This window comes from Cricetulus griseus, chromosome 2, assembly GCF_003668045.3.
Source record: "Cricetulus griseus strain 17A/GY chromosome 2, alternate assembly CriGri-PICRH-1.0, whole genome shotgun sequence".
Taxonomy (NCBI): Eukaryota; Metazoa; Chordata; class Mammalia; order Rodentia; family Cricetidae; genus Cricetulus; species Cricetulus griseus.
The window spans coordinates 376800549-376823420 of NC_048595.1; the positions used below are offsets into that span (position 1 = coordinate 376800549).

Here is a 22872-nt window from a genome sequence, read left to right on the forward strand (position 1 = left end):
AGGCTCTTCCTTGGAACCCCAAACATGAGGCTTCAGTATGGTCAAACTCAAAAAAAGCCTCCTGTCTCAGCCTAAGTGCTTATACTAGAGGTGTGTGCCACCAAGACATGTCCTTGACATAACATGCTGAGGAAAATAAAAAAGGTGGCATTGTGCAAATTACTCCTCTGACCATCAGTGTCCTTCCTCATCTGTGATGTGCATGGTGTTCACTTGGTTGTCACGAGGATGAAACAAGATACAGAGGTTCCAGCAGGTCCCAGGTCCCAGTAAACTCCTAAGTTCCTTTATCTAGCTTTCCATATTCTACAGTACACCATACAGACTGAATAGAGTACAGAACATGCAGGCCTCATAGATGGTACTAGAACATACAGACATAGAGTATAGAACACACAGGCCTCATAGACAATATTAGAACATGCAGACTGTCTTAGTTAGTTTCTATTACTGTGAAGAGACACCATAACCATGACAACTCTTATATAGGAAAACATTTCATTGGGGCTGGCTTAGTTTCAAAGGTTTAGTCCAGCCAGGCAGTGGTGGCCTTTAATCCCAGCACTCGGGAGGCAGAGGCAGGCGGATCTCTGTGAGTTCGAGACCAACCTGGTCTACAAGAGCTAGTTCCAGGACAGCCTCCAAAGCCACAGAGAAACCCTGTCTCGGAAAAAAAAAACAAAAAACAAAGGTTTAGTCCATTAATTATCATCATGGCAGGGCATGGCAGCATTTAGGCAGACATGGTGCTGGGAAAGGAACTGAGTGTTCTGTATCTTGGTCCACAGTATTAAGTAAACTGTCTTACTGGGTGTAGTTTGAGTTTAGGAGACCTCAAAGTCCACCCCCACAGTGACTCACTTCCTCCAACAGTTAAGCCACACCTATCCTAACAAGGCTATACCTCCTAATAGTGGGATTCCCTTTGGGAGCCATTTTCTATCAAACCACCACACAGACTGAATAGAGTATAGAACACGCAGTCTCATAGATACTAGAACATACAGACTGAACAGAGTATAAAACACGCAGGCCTTATAGATGACAGAACATACAGACTGGATAGAGTATAGAAAACAAGGCTTCATAGATGATAATAAAACACACGGACCTGATACAGTATGGGAGAATAGACAGACAAGAGGATAGATTTGCTTGTTTGCTTATAGCTCTATGGATGGGACTCATGGTCTTGTACCTACTAGGCAATCCCTGTGCCAGAACTGGGTATCCCCAACCTTTCTACCAAATGTAAAATTCTACTCCCCATATTCATAAACACTGGTATTTTATTCATTTGATGACCAGTTTGGAAGTCTATGAGAGAGAACCTGGTGGGGACATCAATGCCCTGGTACTCTGCCTCAGTTACAAGGTAGCTGGGTTGTGTAAGGGGGCAGAAGAGATGGCCAGAGCGGGGAACTTACCCCTTATAAGTCGACTGCTCTGCAACATTTCTTCTCTCCGGAACCTCTCTGGATCCAGTTCTGAGTAGTCCCAACTGTCATAGCTCTGTGGACAGGGATATGTCCCTAAAAGAAGCCAAGAGAATGGAAACCAAGAGGGGAAGCAGAGGCCTTGAGCCTCCTACTGGTAACAGGGAACCAGGGATCTGCTACCAGCATTGTCCTGGCCTTGTCACTTCCTCTCTAGAGGGTTTCTTCACCTAAAGAATGGGGACAATGCTACTCATCCTGCCATCTCCTGGTGCCTGGTGTGACTCCGTGACAAGTGCTAATGAAGATGCTGCAGTTGCCCAGTGTCCTACCTGTCTCCCATTGTGATGGCTGGACAAAGAGCTCCCTTCCCCAGGGGCAGGGCTAGGGCAGTCATGTCTGTGTTCCCAGTGCTCAGCAAAGGTTTCTTCAACACACTCTCAGGCTAAGTTTAGCACCAAAAATGATGTTTCCAAGGGTCACTCAAGAAATCTGAGCCACTGTGCGACACTGCTGCTTTTGCTCGGCAATAGGAGCACACAGGAGGTTTGTTCCTGGTGATTAGTTAGTCAGGCACCAGAGAAAAGGAGCGTCAGGAAGAAGGTTTCCACAGTGACCCAAGACCTAGCTTTGGAACAGAACAACCCTGGGTCTAAAACATGACACTCGGTTGTTTGCTATAAAACTTTTTTTTTTTTTTTTTTTCCAGACAGGGTTTCTCTGTGGCTTTGGAGCCTATCCTGGAACTAGCTCTTTGTAGACCAGGCTGGTCTCAAACTCACAGAGATCCACCTGCCTCTACCTCCCAAGTGCTGGGATTAAAGGCGTGCGCCATCAACGCCCGCTCTTGAACTTTTTAACCCTTCATGTTCAAAGGGCTAAAAAAGATGTGCAGTGAAGAACTCACACAGCAGGCCCAAGGCTGCTGGCCTTAGAAAGGCCCACAAGGCTAGGCCTTGGCTGGGGTCTGGAAACACAGATGGCAAATAGTTCCTTATACTGACACAAAACTACTTTTAATGAGTGAGCTATTGTTCCAGGGCTGTCAATATACAGTGTGGCGTAGCTAAATGCCAGCCTTCCAGAACTGAGATATCAGATAGAGATGTCTCCATGATGAGCCTGAATGGAAACCTTGGCCACTGAATCTCTGCTGAACCTCTCCTGGGCAGAGACACCACATACTAATAGCTATATCTCCCTGGCAGGTAAACAAATGGGTTGTGTGACTCCTTGTCACACAGGCACTAGGCAGCCTACACAAGTGTGCCCCTCCTCCTCTATGATTCAGCCATATTTCCTACTGGTTACTGTAAGGCTTCGCCATGGTGACAAAGCTCATGAGGAAGTGACCTTGTTACCTTCTTGCTCCCAACATAAACTGTCAAAGTTGCCTGTTTTGCACAATATCTAACCAACAAAAATCCTCACGACAAATAGCATCATTCAATGATCTCAGGAAGGTTCTAGACCAAGATAGGGAAGTCAGGGAAAAGAATGGAGATATCTGGGAAAGCCAATGTGGAGGTGTCTCAGTGTGTGCTGAAGTGGGCTGTGGTGGCCACATGGGTCATGCTGCTCTGGGGTCTGTGTCACGTGGATAACTAACAGGGCTGAACTGGAACTTGCTGCCTTGCTCCTTGTAGTTGTGGTGGGGCACAGGCTCAGATCAGGCAGCCATGTCTCACAACTGTCTAAAAGGAAAGGGGAATAGGGCTGAAGCTCAATTCTGTCTCATTCTCATCCCCTCTCTCCCTCCCTTGCTCCTTCCTTCCCTCTTTCTTTCTCTCTGGTGTTTTGAGATGGGTCTAAGTAACTCTGGTTGGCCTCACACTTGCCATGTAACCCAGGCTGGCCCAAACTCATAGCAATCTTCCTGCTTCTGCCTCCTGAGTGCCAGACTGCAAGCATGCACTACCACACCCAGATTTAACTTTCTTTATAGCTTTGGAGCCTGTCTTGGACCAGGTAGACCAGGATGGCATTGAACTCACAGAAATCCACCTGACTCTGCCTCCTGAGTGCTGGGATTAAATGGGTGCACCACTACTGTCTGGCATTTGTGGAGGTTTTTAAGGCAGGGTCTTGCCATGAGTTCAGACTGGCCTTGAACTCACGAAATCCCTGCCACAGCCTCTCAAACACAAGGGATGCAGTATGCAATACTAAGCAGACTCTTCACTGTTAAGGAAAGAACAAGAAAGTTGTCTTGATGCAAAGTGTTAGGCAGCTGAAAAACACAGCCAGCCTCTGCTGGAAAATATTTTGTACCAACTTCCTTCTCTAGTGGGTAGGAACCTCTTTCCTCTCACCTGAGACCCACAGCTCCATGGTGTCACAAATTGCTGACTTGAATTCATGGGTATTGAACCAGGACTGGGGAAAGCAGCAGCAGAAGCTGGTGTACAGGGCTTTGCTCAGAAGTGATGGGAGCCTCTGGGAGGAAGCAGAGTTCAGCATCATTCCCTGTGTGTCTGCCCTTGTAAGAGAGACCTGGCTGAGCCAAGAACCTAGGACCAAATTCTTTCCCAAAACCAGGCTACCTTCCTTTCCTCCCCAACTCTGGGAGTCACTGAGGATGCTCCTCAGGAACCAGGCTCTGTTCAGCCAGCAACCTCCACCTTCCTCCAGCACGCCTCCGCAGTGTTCTACCGCTCAGTGCTTCTGCACTCTGTCCAGGCACAGCCAAGGAAATTGCAAGATCAGAGCCATACACACCAACATACACATGCATTTCCCTATTACTGTCTCTCCCAAATGGGATCAATTTAGCTTTGTTTGAGACAACTTACAAAAACCCTCTCTCATCCTCCAGAATGCTGGAATTACAGGTGTGACCCATTGTACAAGCTTAAAGGGGGTCTTCTCCTCTCCTCTCTTCTCTGTGTGATGCTGGCGACTGAACCTAGGACCTCACATCTGTCTCCGGGACACACCCTAGCTCCAAGGGCATTCAGTTATCATTTTCATTTCTGTTTTGTTTTGTGACTACATTGTTCTCCTATCCATACTTCTTCCTTGGTAAAATTCTCATTTATGGACTTTGCCCATGGATCTATGAGACGTCTCATTTTTACAAACTTGCTTTAGACTTGAGTTTTTGCCTGCATATATGTCATATATGTCCATGTAGCACATGTATGCTGGTGTCTGCAGAGGTCAGGGAAGTACACAGGGTCCCCTGGAACTACGTCATTAAAGATGGCTGTAAGCTTACAAGGTCCCCTGGAACTACAACTAAAGATGGCTGTAAGCTTACAGGGTCCCCTGGAACGACAATTAAAGATGCTTGTAAGCTTACAGGGTCCCCTGGAACTGTCATTAAAGATGGCTGTAAGTGACCACATAGGTTCTGGGAAATAGGCCAGTGTCATTTGTAAGAACAAGAGCTGTTAACTGCTGAGCCATCTCTCCAGTCCCAAGATGTTGAATTCTTCTCACTCATTTGCAAGAGTTCTTTATGTTGTGTAACAGAGATGCCACCAGGAGCTGGAGAATTGGCTCAGTGATTAAGAGAATTAGCTGCTCTTGCAGAAGACCCAGTTTCAACTCCCAGAACCCACAAGGCTACTCACAGCCATCTGCAACTTTAGTTCTAGAAGATCTAGTGCCTTCTTCAACCTCCACAGATACCAGGCATGGACATAGTGTACAGACATACATGTAGGCAAAAACACTTGTTTTTAAAACATTAAAAAACACATCTAAAAAAAAAATTCCACCAGTATTTTTGTGTAGTTTGTTATTTACATCTTAATTTTCTGTGTTGTAGTTAAAAAAAAAAACTATATAGTCAATGGATAGGGATAGTTACACAGGCTTGTAATCCTATCACTTGGAGATTGAGGCAGGAGGACGGAGAATTTGAGGTTAGTCGAGACTACATAGACAGTTTGAAGCTAGACTGGGCTAGAGTGAGACCTTGTCTCACAAAAAATTATGTATGTATGTATGTATGTATGTATGTATGTATGTATGTATACATACATATATGCTGTGGCTACATAGTTTAATCTATCAGTCTTTGCTTTATGGCTACTTCTCCTGAGCCATATTTACACTGTCCTTTCTCACCTGCAAATTATCTAAATTTGGACACATTTTCTTCCAACAATCTCTTTAGTTCATATACACATGCACACAAAAGGTACATAGGTGTTTACACTTCTTGTTCTAACATTACAAGCTTACTTAAATGCTACAGAAACGTGAAACAGAATAGCAAAGAGGATGGAAGAATGGTGGAGCAGTTAAGAGCACGGGCTGCTCTTCCAGAGGACCCCAGTTCAATTTCCAGCACCCACCCGGTGGCTCCCAGACAGTTGTAACTCCAGTTCCAGGGAATCCAAAGCCCCTTCTGACCTTTGCTGGCACTATGTGCACATTGTACATACAGATACATAAGTAAAACACCCACATACATAAAATAAAAAGGTTTTAATTCTTAAAAGAAAAAGACATAGGGGGCTGAAGAGATGGCTCAGAGGTTAAGAGCACTGCCTGTTCTTCCAGAGGACCTGAGTTCAATTCCCAGCAACCACATGGTGGCTCACAGCCATCTGTAATGAGAACTGCAAATAGAACACTGTATACAAAATAAATAAATCTTAAAAAAAAATGTAGAAAAGTGAAATCTCTTAGTACCTCACTCCTTAGAGAGATAACCACTGCTAAGAACTTGCTAAAATATTTTCCAGATTTTTTTCTATTCTTGGGTGTGCATGTGTGTGCATATCATCTAGTGGTGAGAATACAATGAGAACTTTGTCAATAAGTGATTTCATCATCATGTAAACATCACAGACTGTACTTACACAATCTATAATGGCTTGTCATCTATATATATACGTCACAAATATACATGATATAATCTCATGGAACCACTGCCAGAGATGCCATCTATCATGAACTGAATTGTTTATTTTTTCAAGGCAGGGTTTCTCTGTGGCTTTGGGGCCTGTCCTATAACTAGCTCTTGTAGATCAGACTGGCTTTGAACTCACAGAGATCCGCCTGTCTCTGCCTCCCAAGTGCTGGGATTAAAGACGTGCGCCACCAATGCCCAGTTTGAATTGTTTGTTACAACATGTGTGATTGCTATATACACATAGTTTTAAGACACTGAGTTGAATAGCTTGTGTCCGTGCCTCCCTCTCTCCCCACCCCACAACCCCACTAAAAACATATTGTTGCCTCTTCGCAGTGACTGTATGACTCAGTCATTCTTTTTTGCAATGGCTTAATTATAAGCTAGGGCACTTTTACTCCCTTATGGAAAGCCTGTTTGAAGCACTCTCTTGACAGTAAAGGTGTTTTCTAAGAGGGAGGTGACACTTACTTTTATGAGTGCCTCTACATAGTGGGACCGGACTGTTTTGAACAACAGGAAGGCGTAATTTAGAGCTATTCGGTCAAACAGCTTGTTCTGGATCTCCTTTTTTGGCTGCCAGGTGAGAGACAGGCACAGAATTACCAGCATGCTTGCTGCAGCTGCCAAAGCAATGCCATGCTTTTTGGTTTGTTTTATCAGACATGGCCTCACCAGGTGACCCCAGGCTGGCCTTGAATATTCACCACCACACCTGGCATGGGTCTGAAATTCAGGCAAAGCATTGCTCTCATGTCAGAAATCTTACTCTCTAGAGCAGTGGTTCTCAACCGAATGCTGCAACCCTTTAACACAGTTCCCTCTTGTTGTGGTGACCCCCAACCATAAACTTATTTTCATTGTTACTTCATAACTGTAACTTTGCTACTGTTATGAATTGTATTGTAAATATCTGATATGCAACCCCTGTGAAAGGTCATTTGACCCCCTCAAGGGGTTGCAACCCATGGATTGAGAACCACTGATATAGACAGTTAATTTCATATGCTTTGAGAAATGAGCTGCTTGTCTGCCGTCCACATTTATGAAGCACATATGACATGTCAGTGAAGGAAAACTCCTAAGTGTAGGCCAGGAGGTCTCAAGTTCTCCTCTCACCCCTGTCCTGGACCCCACTACTTAGGGGACCTGCAGGGAATTGGGTAACAGCTAAAGTTCAGGTACATGTCTGGGGCCTGAGTAGGGATGTGACAGATTGAGTCTGCAGAGATGACTCATAAGAACAGAGGGACTTGCTGCTCACACTAAAGACAGGACTTGGTTTTCCATAGGAAAGCAAGGCAAGTGAGGGAGGAGACACAGATTCACATTTACCTGGTACCGTTCATGAAATATCCACCAAAAGCTGTCCAGCCACATGGCGCTGAAGAAGGGAGAAGACAGGAACTTCTCTAATTCTCTGTCTGAACAGTAAGACTTGAAAAGAAGTGAAATTGGCATTAGTATTGTGGTCATTGTTATTATTACTGCTATTGTTGCTCAAGGTAGGGTCTCACTATGTTACCCATGCCTGGAGTCTGTGATTCTCCTGCCTCAGCCTCCTGAGGGCTGAATCCCTAGTAATGACAACAAACAAACCAAAAAGGCCCCTAACATTTCAGTGAATCTGCATGATTTCCATGGCCCTATGCTAAGTGACATTAAGCTTTCTCTTAAGCTGGCTGGAATCTTTGAGCATGCACTATTGTCACATACTAGGAAATGGAGGCCCCACAGTTCAGGACATTGAGGACCACAGAGTTCAAAGGACTTACAAAAACCAATTTGGCCAGCAAGTGGCAGAGCCCATACTAGGAACCCACAACTCTTTATGGAGGCACCTAGGTACCTCTCCCTCTCACCTCTAGACAGCAACAGTTGCAAACCTGTGTGGCTATTACACAAAGACAAAGGGCAAAGTCACAAGATTCTACTTAATCAGTAATAAATATATGTAAATCAAATTTAAAACAATTATTCACGAGCTCAGAAGAACAGAAATTTTAGTTTGTATTGTCCCCATCATCTAATATGTATTACTGAATGATGCCTGTGTGTCTGCTACTGGATCATACACCTTCATTCTTCATTTCACTCAACTGGGACTGACTCAACACAGCCAGACAGCAGGAAGGAAACAGGAAGATGGGAAGGAAGAGGAAGAGAAGGGGAGGAAAAGAAAATAAGGGAAGAAGAGAGATAAATAGAGACAGGGAGATGGCTGGGGGTGGGGGTGAGGTGCAGCAGTGAGAACAGCTGCTGTGGTAGTCCCAGGAATGGAGGGCTGACTAGTTAAGAGCTAATGGATCAGTGACCAATGACCAGAGGTGTTTGGGGGACAGAGATTATGCAACCATAAAACATGAAGAGGCCTAGCTACATGGTCACCAAGAGCACTCTGAGCAACTTCCCTCTGCAGGCCTCCACACAGTTGTCACCTGCCTCTGGCATTACCTCACATAGGCAGAGCATCTTTGGGCACTGTCACTCTTCCCTCCAAAGCTTTATGCATGCACAGCTCTCAAGGTGCCTATCCTAATCATAGTTGCAGTCTATGGCACTGCTCTGTTTCCTATCTACTGCCATGTGAACAAGCAGCCACCACTTCTCACTGCCACAGACAGAGATAGATCCATTTGGCTTTGCCATCCCACCATGATGTACTAAAAATTTCTCTGAAACCATAAGTTCTCAGAGATAAGAAATAAACAAATAAATAAAACTTTCTTTCTACCAGGTGATGGTGGCTCACGTCTGTAATCCCAGAACTCGAGAGGTAGAGGCAGGTGGATCTCTGTGAGTTCAAGGCTAGCCTGGTCTACAAAGTTCATTCCAGGACAACCACAGCTGTTACCCTGTCTCTGGGTGGGGAACACACCTTTCTTTCCTTACATTGTCTCCATTAGGTATTTTGTCACAGGGATGAGAAAAGCAACTGATAAATCCCCATCATGTCATCAAATTAGGAATCCATCAGTACACTGATGATGAAGGCAGAGCCCTCATAGCCAATCACTCCCCCAAAGCCCTATTTATGAACATTACATTTGGGACCAAGACCTTAGCACATGAGCCTTGTTGGGGGATACTTCACAACCACACCATAATTGCTCTGACTGGAAAGTAATAGTAGTCAGGAGGCTTAGTGACGTGTCACAGTGCAGTTGGCCAACAGAGCAGCAGATCGCCCACAGACAGTCATGTATCTAGGAAGACACCTACTCCAGCTGTTTTTAGTAGAACACATGATCAAAACATACTACAAGGGCTGGCCAGACAGCTGGGCAGGTAAAAGGCCTCTTGTCAATACTGATGACTGGTTTCCATCCCTCACACAGAGTGTCCTCTGACCTCAACACACATGCGTGCACAGCTAAAGCAAAGCTGGCCCCTTGCTCTCTTCCTTACTTTGCCACTAAGAGGGTTTTTCTCAGACCGGATCACATTGCCCACCATGTCACAGAAGTCCACACCATTGGGCAGCTTGGTGGGCTTAGTTTCATCAAACTCTGGATGTTGATATAGCTCTGCCAGCAGATTCTTTTCTGCTGTTTTCTGAAGGAAAAAGAAAGCATACAATGAAAACAGTGTCCATCATCTTGACAGTTTAAAACAATAACATGCCTCTCCCTTCCACACACAGGCAGTGCAACAGACTCATAGTTAGGGAGCAGACAAGGGCTTGCTGACCCCAGCACCACTCCCCAGACCTGCTTATATCAGTTGTTTCCTGTCAAGGCTTTGAGCAGAGATTTCCAAATACATTTATGTTATTTTAATCCTCCCCCTCTCCCAACTGTCTCTCCAGTACACACACACATTTAAGTACTACTTTAGCTACCTAGCCTTACTCTAGAATACTCCAGGGTCTCTCTCTCCCTCCCTGTGTATGAACATATATATTTATTTTCTCAAAGTTACCATTTAAGCTGCTACAGTTTAATCGACTTCTCCCTGATTACTGCCAATAATTACTTTCATTAATATCTTAGAGCACATAATCCCCTCCCCTTTGGGTCATTTATTTAGCATGATTTTCAAGACAGCGGTTTTTCTCTGTGTAGCCCTAGCTGTCCTAGAACTCACTTGGTAGACCAGGTTGGCTTCGAACTCAGAGATCTGTCTGCCTCTGCCTCCCAAGTGCTAGGATTAAAGGCATCCACCACCACTGTCTTGCCTCCATGATTTTCTTAAAACAGTAATATTGTATCAAAGGATGTAACTGTCTCAATATATGGTATTACTTAATATATATCATTAAATTAATTTTTATAGTCAAACTCAAACATGACAGTTGATAAAAATAAACACAGGAAAATGCAGGCAAGCAGAATAAGGGGTCCAACCACCATCATCCACTGCACCTACTGGCTACACTAGGGTGGGCTAGTTGTTTACTTTTTCTAAACTGGCTGTGAGAGGGGACAATGAGAGAGTGGCTTTCTGAATGACTATGCTGATCCTTAATCAGAGGTCATCCTGCCATTTTCTCAATGTGCCACCTCAGGCAGGACATTTAACCTACTCAGGCACTTTCACGACAGACTCAACCACCAGGCTTCATGCTGTTTTGGAATTTACTAAGTTAAAAGTTACAAAAAGATAATGGAAATAAGAGCAATCGAGATGGGTTCTGTAAGTAAGGATGTCAGCTGCCAAGTCTGATGACCTGAGTTCAAGCCCCAGGACTCACAAGACAGAAGAGAGAACTGACTTCTGCAAGTTGTTCTCAGGCCTCCTCCACATGTATGCCATGACATGTATATCCCCACACGCACATACAAAATTAATAAAGTATTTTTTTCAAAAAAGGTAATGCATTGTTTCCCAAGGCTTTGGGTACAGGGGATCTGGATAGTTTAAGTAACCATCTTTGGGGGTTCTTTATGAAATAAAAAAAAAAAAAATTGCAATGCTGGACACAGAACCTGGGGCTCTGTGCACGCCAGACAAGTAGTCTACCCCTGAGCCACACACAACCCCAGCCCAAGGTAGTAAATCTCCACAATAACAGCTGTGGATGGGACTTGCTGGCAATAGAGGGGGGCTGGCCTTGGGTCGGAGAACTGAGTGGAAGGCTGCACCTTTCCTGTGACATGCTGCATGACCCTGGACCATTGTCTCGGCTTCCTGGAATGTCTGCAGTGATTGATCACTATAACCAGTCTGGCTGGTGAACAGAGTGGTGACACTGGACCCTCCTGTGTTGGAAGGCACATGGAGTTGTGTGGTACCATCATGGTGAAACTGGAGGACTCTGTTTCTAAGTAGAGATGCCTCAGATCTAACAGTAACAGACACAGGGCTCTGCAAAACTCCCGTTGCCAAGGCTGGGCTCAGCTCTGCTTTTCAAGAATGACATGATCAATTCTAGAATTAAAGTATTGCCAGATGTGAACCCCAAACTTTCTCTGTGACTCACTATCTAGGTACCAAGGCTTCCTTTCCAAGGAATAAAACCCATTTTGTGCATGGTGGAAACCACTGGGAAAGCAACATAGTGCTCGGCTCTTACCCGTTTTGTCATGATCAACTTGGCATTCCGGAGCTCTGAGCCTTTGCACGGTGACTCTTCCTTTGGTCGCTTGACTGAGAATGGAGGAGAAGTTAGATGTGAGGGGTGGTAGATGTGCCTGTTCCTGGAAGCTAAGCCTGCTGGAAGGGCTGCCTAGTGACAAGCAGAATGCTAGGTCCTGGCCTATCTATTTAGAAGCAGCAGGGAAGGCAAGACACTGTGCACTAGGCAAGTTCCTCTCCCCGGCAGGACTCTTCTGGGTCAAATATATCTGATGGCGCCACCAGGTATGATGTGCCACATAGTAGATAGCCCTGTGAGACCCTGTGCTCCCCTCCTTCCTTGCCCAGTGTAAAGTCTGATAGACGGCTACTACAGAAAAGGACAAAAACTATCCTCAGTTACAATTCTGGATTCCTACTCAACTGCATTTCAACGATTAAAAAAAAAAAAAAAAAAACTGGGGTCCACCTCAGTGGCAGACCATATGCTTGGCATATGCAAGACTCTGGGATCCATGCCTAGAACCACCAAACAAAAACACTAAAAAGAATCTAAACTTTAAAAAAAAAAAAAAATCAAACCCCACAAAAACACTTTTCAGGCTGAGAAAAGATTTTTTGCCTCTGTCTCCCAGGCTGCCGTGAGTTTTCTCTTTTAAAGACATCTTCTCCAACTCATATTCCTCAATTGCCTTCAAAAACCAAAAGAAGAAGAAAAAACAGGGCATTAGAGATTGACGCAAATCCAGGGAAGGGGTCAGGGGTCAGGGATTAGAGCTTTTTCCTTACTGGCAAGTACCAAGTACCTCGTCTCTTCCCCCTGGGTGGCAGGGACCTCAGCCATCAGTGTCACTGACATGGTCACCTTGTATGTCATCAATACATCTCTCATACCAGCACCCCCGCATTATGCTGTCCTCCAGGCTCCCTTCTGTGGAGCACAGGGTGCAAAGCAGGGCCCTGCCTGCAACCCACAGACAGGTACACATGTGCAATCTTTCTATGAGAAGGTAATAATAATAGCTACCTTCCATGGTCCCTGTGGGGACCCAAGAGAAAGTATTCAGTGCGTTTTCCACGCCAGCGCAGAGCTGTCATACAGGCACTAACTAGGGGTTAACACCCTTGACCTCTCACCAGAGCCCACTGTATCTCTGATGCACCCCACCCTTACCATAGAGAAAGAAAAGAAAATGGAATGTTAGCGGCTCTCACAAGGGGCTAACTGTGCTTGAATAGAGTTCTCTGTGAAGTGCTGGGTGTGTTGCCCAGCAGGATGGGTTCTGGGCTGGGAGAGGTGGCCTCACAGTCAAGCCTGGTACAAAGAGATCAGAGCAGACAGGCCTATGTTGTGCACTCACACGCATATACGGTCCCTGCTGTGGCCAGGGCTCCTCTAACACCCATCGAGGCCAGGCATATGTCACACCTCATCTGATCCCTGTGAATGTCCTTGGGTAGGTGGATTATTGTCAAAGTCCTCTTCTGGCCTCCTTGGACACCTGACATACCTGGCATACACATACACACACACACACACACACACTTTAAGATACCACTGAGATATTTGTCATTAGAGGATAAACTGATTATGCTACATCCAACTTTTGGAAAACTATGAGGCCACTAAAATCATGGGTAGGGCAATAGTACTGACTAAAACAAAGTCTCCAAGAGAGGTATTTATTCTAAAAATAAATAAATGAATGAATAAATTAATAAAAAAAACAGGTAGTAAGAGAGTGTGGTAGAAGGTGTGTGACTTTTGTTTATGTTATATTTGTTTAACTCTGTGAAGCTGTGATCCTTTGCCTGTCTAAAACACCTGATAGTCCAATAAGGAGCTGAATGGCCGATGGCGAGGCAGAAGAATGATAGGTGGGGCTGGCAGACAGAGAGGATAAATAGGAGGAGAAATGAGGTAGAGAAGGAGAGAGAAAGAGAACAAGGAGAAGAGGACATCAGGGGGCCAGCCACCCAGCCACAAAGCCAGCTGCAGAGTAAGAAGGAAAGTAAGATTTACAGAAGAGAGAGATAAAAGCCCAGAGGAAAAGGTAGTTAGGATAAGTAAGAAAAGCTGGCTAGAAACGGGCTGAAAAAAAAAAAAGAAGAAGCAAGACAAGCTAAGGCTGGGCATTCATAAGAAAGAATAAGCCTCCATGTGTGATTTATTTGGGAGCTGGGAGGTGCCCCCCGAAAAAAAACTAAAAGAGCAAACACAACACATAAGAGTATTTACAGCATGATCATATATATATATATACTATATATATATATATATATATATATATATATATATCAGACAGAAAAAATAATAACCCAAAGGAATGTAGTACCTGTGAAAATAATAACCTATAAAAATTTTGGAAGAATCCATGGCATGGGAATAACAATGACCTCTAGGGAGGAAAGTTGGCGAGAAAAGAGTGACTTTCCACTTATAGACAGTCTAAGTATTACAGAACATACAGTCTGAACATCATATATTACTTGGCTATTTAAAAACTTTTAAATATGAGCCAGGTGTGTTGATAAACACCTTTAATCCCAGCATTCTGTAGGCAGAGAAAAGGGGATCTCTGAGTTAGAGGTCAGCCTAGTCCACATAGTGAATTCTGGTTCAGCAAGGGCTATGTGGTGAGACTCTCTTTTCTCCTTATCTCTCTCTCTCTCTGCTGTTTTGGTTTTTTGAGAGAGTTTCTCTGTGTTGCCCTGGCTGTCCTGAAACTTGCTCTGCCTCATGAGCACTGGATCTCCTGGCAATGAGACCCTATCTCCAAGAAAAACATTTTAAAAAGACAGTAAATGCAACAGAAGAGTAACATAGGAACTGAAAGTGCTCAAAAGCTGATATTGGGAAAGCTGGGGTGAGCAGTGAGAAAAACTCTGGAGGCAAATCATGAGGTCAGGACCTGCGGGTTAGAGGTACTTGGCAAAAAGCTAGATGCTGTGGTAGGAAGGACTGTTTCACAGAGAAACCCTGTCTTGAAAAAACAAAACAAAACAAAGTGAATCAGACAAACACAACGTGTGCAGGAATCCTGGAGACTGCCTGGGACAGTGGCCACCTGAAGGGCCATGCAGTGACCAGCGAGCCACAGTGTCTGTTTGAGAATTACAGAAAGGTTTTAGATTTTAATAAAAATGAAACCAAACTAATCTGCAGACTCTGTTATTCAGGCCATCAGGTAAGGGACCCACAGTCATCACCACTCTGCCCTAGCAAGTCCAAGTCTGAACACTCTAAGACACCAACAACCCTTCTCAGACTGTGGAGACTGAAGCCATGGAGCAGGTAGCTGTCCCCAGACTGAAAAGGTGGGAAGAGACAGGGGATCGACTCACTGAAGCAGAATCCCAGAGGCATCAGCTTTGGGGTGCCACTGGAGACCCTACTCCACTGCTGATGAGCTGCTGGGGGCTCAGCATGGATGAACAGAGGTGAAAAATGCAGGGGTCACAGGAACCAAGTCAAGATGGGCCACCATCCTAAATGTAAAATGCAAAACTCTAAAACCATAGAGGATAAGGTCAAAGCTCCCAAATGACCCCAGGATTGACAATGACTTTTTAGACATGACACAAAAGACCAAAGAAGAGGTGTAAAGTCATTAACATTTTAAACATCTGTTCTTCCAAAGACACTGTCTAAATAATGAAATGACAAGTTACAGATTGAGGTAAAATATTTGCAAAATGTATGTCCAATAAAAGATTTATTCAAGGGGCTGGAGAGATGGCTTAGAGGTTGAGAGCAGGGCTGCTCTTCCAGAGGTCCTGAGTTCAATTCCCAGCAACCACATGGTGGCTCACAACGATCCGTTATGAGATCTGGTGCCCTCTTCTGGTGTGCAGACAGACATGGAAGCAGAAAAAAAAGATTTATTCAAATATAAAAACAAGAGAATAGGGGCTGGAGAGATGGCTCAGAGGTTAAGAGCACTGACTGCTCTTCCAGAGGTCCTGAGTTCAATTCCCAGCAACCACATGGTGGCTCACAACCATCTGTTATGAGATCTGGTGCCCTTTTCTGGTGTGCAGATATACATGGAAGCAGAATGTTGTATACATAAGAAAGGAAGAAAGAAAGAAAGAAAGAAAGAAAGAATTCTTTCTAAAAAACAACAACAACAAAAATCAAGAGAATAGCCCAAGTTTTAAAAATGAGCCTATGACCTAGGAGGCACCTCACATCTTAGTTCCCCGCCCCCCACTGCTGTTGTAAAATAATCTACAAAAGCAATTTAAGAGGGAAAGAGTCTGTTTCAGCTCAGGAGGCTTGCTCAGCACAGCAGAGAACTCCAGGCAGGGTGTTCAGAGCAGCAGTCACATTGTATCCTATTGGAAAGAGAGCATGTTGACTGTGTGCTAAATTCTTCTCCACTGACAGTCCAGGAGCTCGGCATATGGGTGTCATCCACAGTGGGCAGGGTGTCCCACCTCAAATTACATTATCAAGACAGCTCCCCACAGGCACCAATAGAGGCCAATTTCCTGGGTGAGTCTCTGCACTGTCGAGCTAACAATTAACAATAAGAGCCTCATTCTTCTCAAAGAAGACAGAAATCTGGGTGGTGGTGTTGCACGCCTTTAATCCCAGCACTTGGAGGCAGAGGTGACAGATCTCTGAGTTCAAGGCCAACCTGGTCTACAGAGTGAGTTCCAGGACAGCCAGGGCTACACAGAGAATCCCTATCTCAAAAAAAAAAAAAAAAAAAAAGAAGAAAGGAGGAGGAGGAGAAAGAGGAGAAGGAAGAGAAAGAGAAGGGAGAGAAGAAGGAGAAGGAAAAGGAGAAAGAGATATAGAGATGTGAATAAGCAATAAAAATATGCCACATATCCTGGGTTGTCAGATCAGTGTATGAAACCCTACCACACATTTTTCAGAACAGCCAAGTTCAGAACCCTGATACTACCAGGTGTTGAGAGGATTTGGAACATAAGCACCCAGGGCCTCACTGGTGGAAAGACAATACCTTGGAAGCAGATTTGACACTGTGCTCTTTGGTATTTACCCAAGAGCTGAACTCAGAGACACAAAAACTTGCACAGGGATGTCCAGCTTTATTCTTAGTTGCTAAAGCAAGTGAGTGACCTACATGCCCCTGAGGAGGGTAGGTCAACAAACCATGGTCCTTCTAGATAATGGGAGTATTAACAAATGCTAAAAAGGAATGGGTTATCCATGGAAACCCAGAGAAGAAACTTGTGGAACCACCACAGTGAAGAAGCTACACTTCATGAGTCCAAGTCATGGCATTCTTTAGGGGTGACATTACACAGGTAGTGAGCAGGTCACTTGCAGCCAGAGGTTAGGAGATAAGGAGAGTCAAAGGGCAGTAGCTGGGGAGTGAAGCTATTCTGTACAGCACTGCAGAGGCAGATAGACACCATTAAGCATCGGTCATACTTAGCATGTACAACATCAGGAGGGGAAGGAAGCCTAATGAAATGAGGGAGGTCAGCAGTACTGCTGGGCCGGGGTGGGTCTATTGATTGTAACTGAGGTGTGGAGAGGTTGAGGGGCAGGTTATACATGTGTGGGGGTGGGGCATATGGTATACATTTCACTGTATACTTAAAACTTTTATTAAGAAGCAGCCTGCTAGCAGGGCGGTGGTGGTGCACACCTCTAATCCCAGCACTCAGCAGGCAGAGGCAGGCGGATCTCTGTGAGTTCGAGACCAGCCTGGTCTACAAGAGCTAGTTCTAGGACAGCCTCCAAAGCCACAGAGAAACCCTGTCTCGAAAAACCAAAATAAATAAATAAATAAAATAAAAGAAGCAGCCTGCTGGAGCAGGAGAGATAACTCAGGGGTTAATAGCACTTGCTGTTTTTTCAGAGGACCTGAATTTGGTACCCATCCTCCACATTGACACAGAACCACCTGTAACCCCAGCTCCAGGGGATCTAACATCATCTTCTGGCCTCCAAAAGCACCCACACACATGTGGCATACAGAGACACACATACATACTTTTTTAAAAAGTCTGCTACTTTAAAAAGTGAACTTTGAAACCTCAACTGTACAAACGTATTTGTAGAGGTGCAGGGCCTGAAGGGCAATACCTTGATGACCCTCCATAGAACCCAAAGGTTCCAGCATCTGCTTCAACTCACCGAGGTGCTGGCCAACATACTGGGGCCCAGGTCTATTTCAGTAATCTTCTTGTTCACCTCGCTCAAGGAGCCAACAATGCATGCTGGGAGGCAAGTTGCTAAGGAAACTTCAGGAGGTAATCACACACAGCAGAAGGGTCTCCTCAGCAAGAAGAGCAGTCCAGGCTGCACCATCTCTTTACAGATTCATTCCCTCTGCCAATATTCATGACTTCATCATATTTAAGCTAGTCAGTTTTATAAATGAAAATCAATGGAATGGTATGAACACTCATCTATAATTCTAGCACTCAGGAGGCTGAGGCAGGAGGACTGCCATGAGTTTGAGGCCAGCCTGGGCTTCATAGTGATCTCTGAGCTACCCAGGGCTATGGTGTATATCCTGTCTAAAAGAAAAAGAAAAAAGCAAGCAAACAAACAAAAACAAGAAAAAAGAGGAAAATAAGTTTCCTGTGTTGTAGCCACCCTGGAAAAAGATGTCCACACTGCCTCCAGCCAGCCTGTCAGTCTTGAGAGCATTCTTTCTGAGTTTTTGTTCATTTCAGTTTTTGATAGGGGAAGACAGGATGTCTACGTAGTGATCTCTTGCCTCAGGCATGTGCCCCGGCATTGTGCTTCCTGCAAGCATAACTACAATGTCAATGGTGTCTGGTTCACCTCCATGACTTCTCTTCCACAAGAATGTGTCTGATGGACAGAAAATACCAATTTAATAACATCACATGGGCCACTTAGAGCATACACCTTAGGGAGCTTTCCTGTTGCCAGGCTGTTGCTCTGTAAGCCACTAACAGCCTCTCCAACCATAAACAATGCTGTAGTTAGCATGGCACAGAGAAGTTTCAAATTGTGGAATACTTCTTTCTTTTAAAATATATTTTAATTTTATGAATACATGCTTGTGCCTGAGTGTGTGTAAGTGCACTATGTGCATGCAAGTGCCTGTGGATCCCCTGGTTACAGTTTCAGGAGGCTGTGTGCAGCCTGATGTTGGTGCTGGTAACTGAGCCCAGAACAGTAAGCACTCTTGGTAGTGGAGCCATCTCCCCAGCCCCTGGGGTGTTTAAGGGAGATTTTCAGTGTGGGATGACTGGGCCAAAGGGCACCCTGCTATCACCATCTCTCAGTTGAACGTCTCTATGAATCTGATCCATTCTATGTATGTTATCATTTCACCTTTTACATTTCATGTCTTAGCATCAGGGTTTCCCAGGACATGGCCTCCATAAGCCTCGCAATCCTATAGTTCCACTCCTTCCCCATTAAAAAAGGCTCGCTCTCCCTTCCATTACCCTCAAGTGTTCTTTTTTTTTTTTTCTGAAGTCTTTTTTTTTTTTAAAGATTTTATTTATTTATTATGTATACAACATTCTGCTCCCATGTATATTTGCACACCAGAAGAGGGCACCAGATCTTATAATGGATGGTTGTGAGCCACCATGTGGTTGCTGGGAATTGAACTCAGGACCTTTGGAAGAGCAGCCAGTGCTCTTAACCTCTGAGCCATCTCTCTAGCTCCCCCTCAAGTGTTCTTACCATTGGGAAGACACTTGGAAAGTGAAAGCACCAAGAAGGACATGTGACACAGACAAGGCCAAGTTGAGTGTGGGATTAAGAAGGGAATTAGAAAGAGACCCAAGAAAGTAAGACCCTGTAGAGATTCAGATGGGATCACACTAGCTGGTGTCTTGAGAAGTGTTTGGGAGAGGACCATGGAAAGTGAGGGAGACAGAGTGGAAGATGCAGTTTGCCTGGTGGCAGCAAGGCTTTAAAGCCTGAGGTTATTTATAACTCAAGAGTATTATTTGCTGGAGGGACTCTGAAATGGAGTTTTGTGACACAGGGATACACTTCAGTGAAGAGACGAGGATTAGTGAAGCCTGGACCAGGGAGAGGACAGTGGCAGGTAGAGCCTGGGTGAAGCCAGAGGGGCAGACAGAGCCTGAGTAGAAGGGCTAGCAGGTGAGGGGAGGGGAGGTCAACCAGAGGAAATGAATAATCTAGGTAGTGAGCTCACCTCTCTGGGGACAGAAGACTGGCTCCTGATTTCCTAGTTGCTATTATGTCCACAGTCCTAATTCTTTGGTAGGGAGCAAATAAACTTTTTTCCTCTCTCAAGAGATACAACCTGGGCATCTTTCTTTTGAGTTCCTTCTGCTTAAAAAATAAACCTCCACCAGGAGGTGGTGGCATACACCTTTAATCCCAGCAGGCAGATCTCTCTAAATTCTAGGCCAGCCTGCTCTGCAAAGTGAGTTCCAGGACAGCCAGGACTATTGCACAGAGAAATCCTGTCTCAAAAAACCAAATATATATATTAAACATCAAGTTAAACAACCCTTCAAAGCCAGGAGGCCTTTAATCCCAGCACTTGGGAGGCAGAGGCAGGCAGATCTCTGAGTTCAAGGCCAGTCTGGTCTACAAAGCTACAAAGAGAAACCCTGTATTGAAAAACAAACAAACAAACAAAAAAGGGGGGGCTGGAGAGATGGCTCAGAGGTTAAGAGCACTGACTGCTCTTTCAGAGGTCCTGAGTTCAATTCCCAGCAACCACATGGTGGCTCACAACCATCTGTTATGAGATCTGGTGCCCTCTTCTGGTGTGCAGATATACACAGAAGCAGAATGTTGTATACATAATAAATAAAATCTTTTTTTTTTAAAAAAAGGAAAAACAAAACCCCCCAAACAAACAAACAAACAAACAAACAAAAAAACCTTCAAAACATCACATCCCTTTAAGGCTACATAGGACTTAAGTACACAGAGAAAATTTCCATGGCTAACAGGTAACATACCTGGACAGATGCACTTGGTGTGACTGCATTAGAAGGATACTGGGTGGGTGGTCTCGCAACTGCTTCCTCAGAACACTCTGCAGTGCTTTCCGCACATTGACCGAGATCACCATGCGCTCATCCACTGCTATCATTGGCAAGGCAGTGACATTGATGGTGTCCATCTTCTTGATAGAGTCCATTGTCCAACCTCTTGTAAACTGACAAACAACAAGTTTCCTCTCTTTTCCCACTCCAACCTTGCTCTTTATTCAGTCAGCCTGCTGGGATAAAATGGCATAAAATCATCTTAGACAACAAAAGGGGAAAACTCCATACAACAGCCTACTGAGAGGAGATGATAAGGACTGTAATACATCATTAATTAGCAGGAAGCAAGCCTTTTGGTCAGAAAGTCCTTTTTTTTTTTTTTAACTGATGCAAAATATTTATTCAAAGTGATCTGCTTTATGCAGTTGTCTCCCCCTTAATTGCCTTGTCATAACCACATCCTTTACATCTGGATCATGTTTTCAAAGTAAGCTTCACCTTTGAAATCGCCAGTTTTTAAAAAAATATACATATGGGGGCTCTGGAGAGATGGCTCAGCAGTTAAAAGTATTGCCTGCTCTTCCAGAGTTCAATTCCCAGCAACGATGGTGGCTCACAAACATTCGAAATGACATCTGGTGCCCTCTCCTGGTGTGCAGGAGGCATACATGCAGGCAGAACACAATACATGATAAATAAATGAATCTTTAAAAAATTTTAAAAATGTGTGTGTGTGTGTGTGTGTGTGTGTGTGTGTGTGTGTGTGTGTGATGCATGTGTGGAATGTCATTGGATAGCTTCTTCTGTCACTTGTCACCCTATTTTTAGAGGTGGGATCTTCTATTCAATCTGAAGTTTCCCTTATAGCTAGTCTGACTGGCCAAAGTGCTCCTGGGTTCCACTATCTCTGCCCCCAAATGCTAGGGCCACAGGCACTGGAGGCCATGTGTGGCTTTTTGTTTGTTTTTGTTTCTGACACATGGCCACCATTGCATGGCCCATATATGACTTTTTAAAGGATCTATTCTATTTTCTGTATCTGAGCATTTCCTTGCAGGTATGTGTATGTGTAACACTTGAGTGCCTGGTGCCTATAGCAGGAGGTGCCAGGAATGGGAGCCCTTGGAGCTGGAGCTACAAGTGCTTGTGAACCACCATGTCAAAGATGTAGTTTCCCTGGTGGCCGAAGAGCTTAAAGATTTAGTAACATGGAGGGGCTGGAGTGATGGCTCAGCCTTTGACTGCTCTTCCAAGGACCTGGGTTCAATTCCCAGCACTCACATGGCAGTTTATAACTGTAACTGCAGTTCCAGGGGATCTGACACCCTCACACAGACATATATACAGGCAGATATATAAAATAAAAATAAGTAAATCATTTAAAAAGTTAAAACTACATATAACATGGGAAGCCTGGGGTTATCTGTGACCTGAGAGGACTATTTGTTCAATGGGTTCTGAGGTCCTCAGAGACAGAGTTCTGTGACTCGGGGATACAGTTCAACAGTAAGATGAGAACTGATGAAGACAGGACCAGGTAATCTGGGTGACGCCCGAAGGGCAGAATGAGTCTTCGCAAGAGAGGTGAGGCCCTCTGCAAGAACAGTAATGGCTCTTATCCACCCAGTCATGTACCCAGTACCCAAAATTCACATTTGACAATCTACCCTGAATATCAAGACTGCAAGAATAGCACATTTCTGCCAGGCGTTGGTAGCACACGCCTTTAGTCCCAGCACTTGGGAGGCAGAGGCAGGTGGATCTCTGTGAGTTCGAGACCAGCCTGGTCTACAAGAGCAAGTTCCAGGACAGCCTCCAAAGCCACAGCGAAACCTTGTCTCGAAAAAACGGAAAAAAAAAAAAAAAAGAATAGCACATTTCCTATGTATTTCCTATGTACAAATGTCTTACATCTGTACCACTATACTGTGCTCCACTTGGGCAGGTGTGGTGGTGCACCCTTTTAATCACACACTCGGGAGGCAGAGGCAGGTGGATTTCTGTGAGTTCGAGGTCAGTCTGGTCTACAGTGTGAGTTCCAGGACAGGCTCCAAAGCTACAGAGAAACCCTGTCTCAAAAAAACAAAACAAAAAGATGGCTCA

General features: G+C 44.7%; 1 protein-coding gene across 1 annotated transcript in view; it reads right to left on the minus strand.

Moving 5' to 3' along the window:
- Fam227a (family with sequence similarity 227 member A) overlaps window positions 1–22872 on the minus strand; it is a 53109-nt gene that overhangs the window by 25062 nt on the left and 5175 nt on the right. The window contains exons 2-10 of the mRNA XM_027403770.2: window positions 20780–21002; window positions 17942–18024; window positions 12443–12512; window positions 11819–11892; window positions 9712–9858; window positions 7639–7740; window positions 6775–6879; window positions 3749–3872; window positions 1428–1532 (exon numbers count right to left, since the gene is read on the minus strand). Coding sequence (XP_027259571.1) covers window positions 1428–1532; window positions 3749–3872; window positions 6775–6879; window positions 7639–7740; window positions 9712–9858; window positions 11819–11892; window positions 12443–12512; window positions 17942–18024; window positions 20780–20921 — 952 coding nt within the window. The 5' untranslated portion in view covers window positions 20922–21002. The remainder of the gene's footprint in view (window positions 1–1427; window positions 1533–3748; window positions 3873–6774; window positions 6880–7638; window positions 7741–9711; window positions 9859–11818; window positions 11893–12442; window positions 12513–17941; window positions 18025–20779; window positions 21003–22872) is intronic.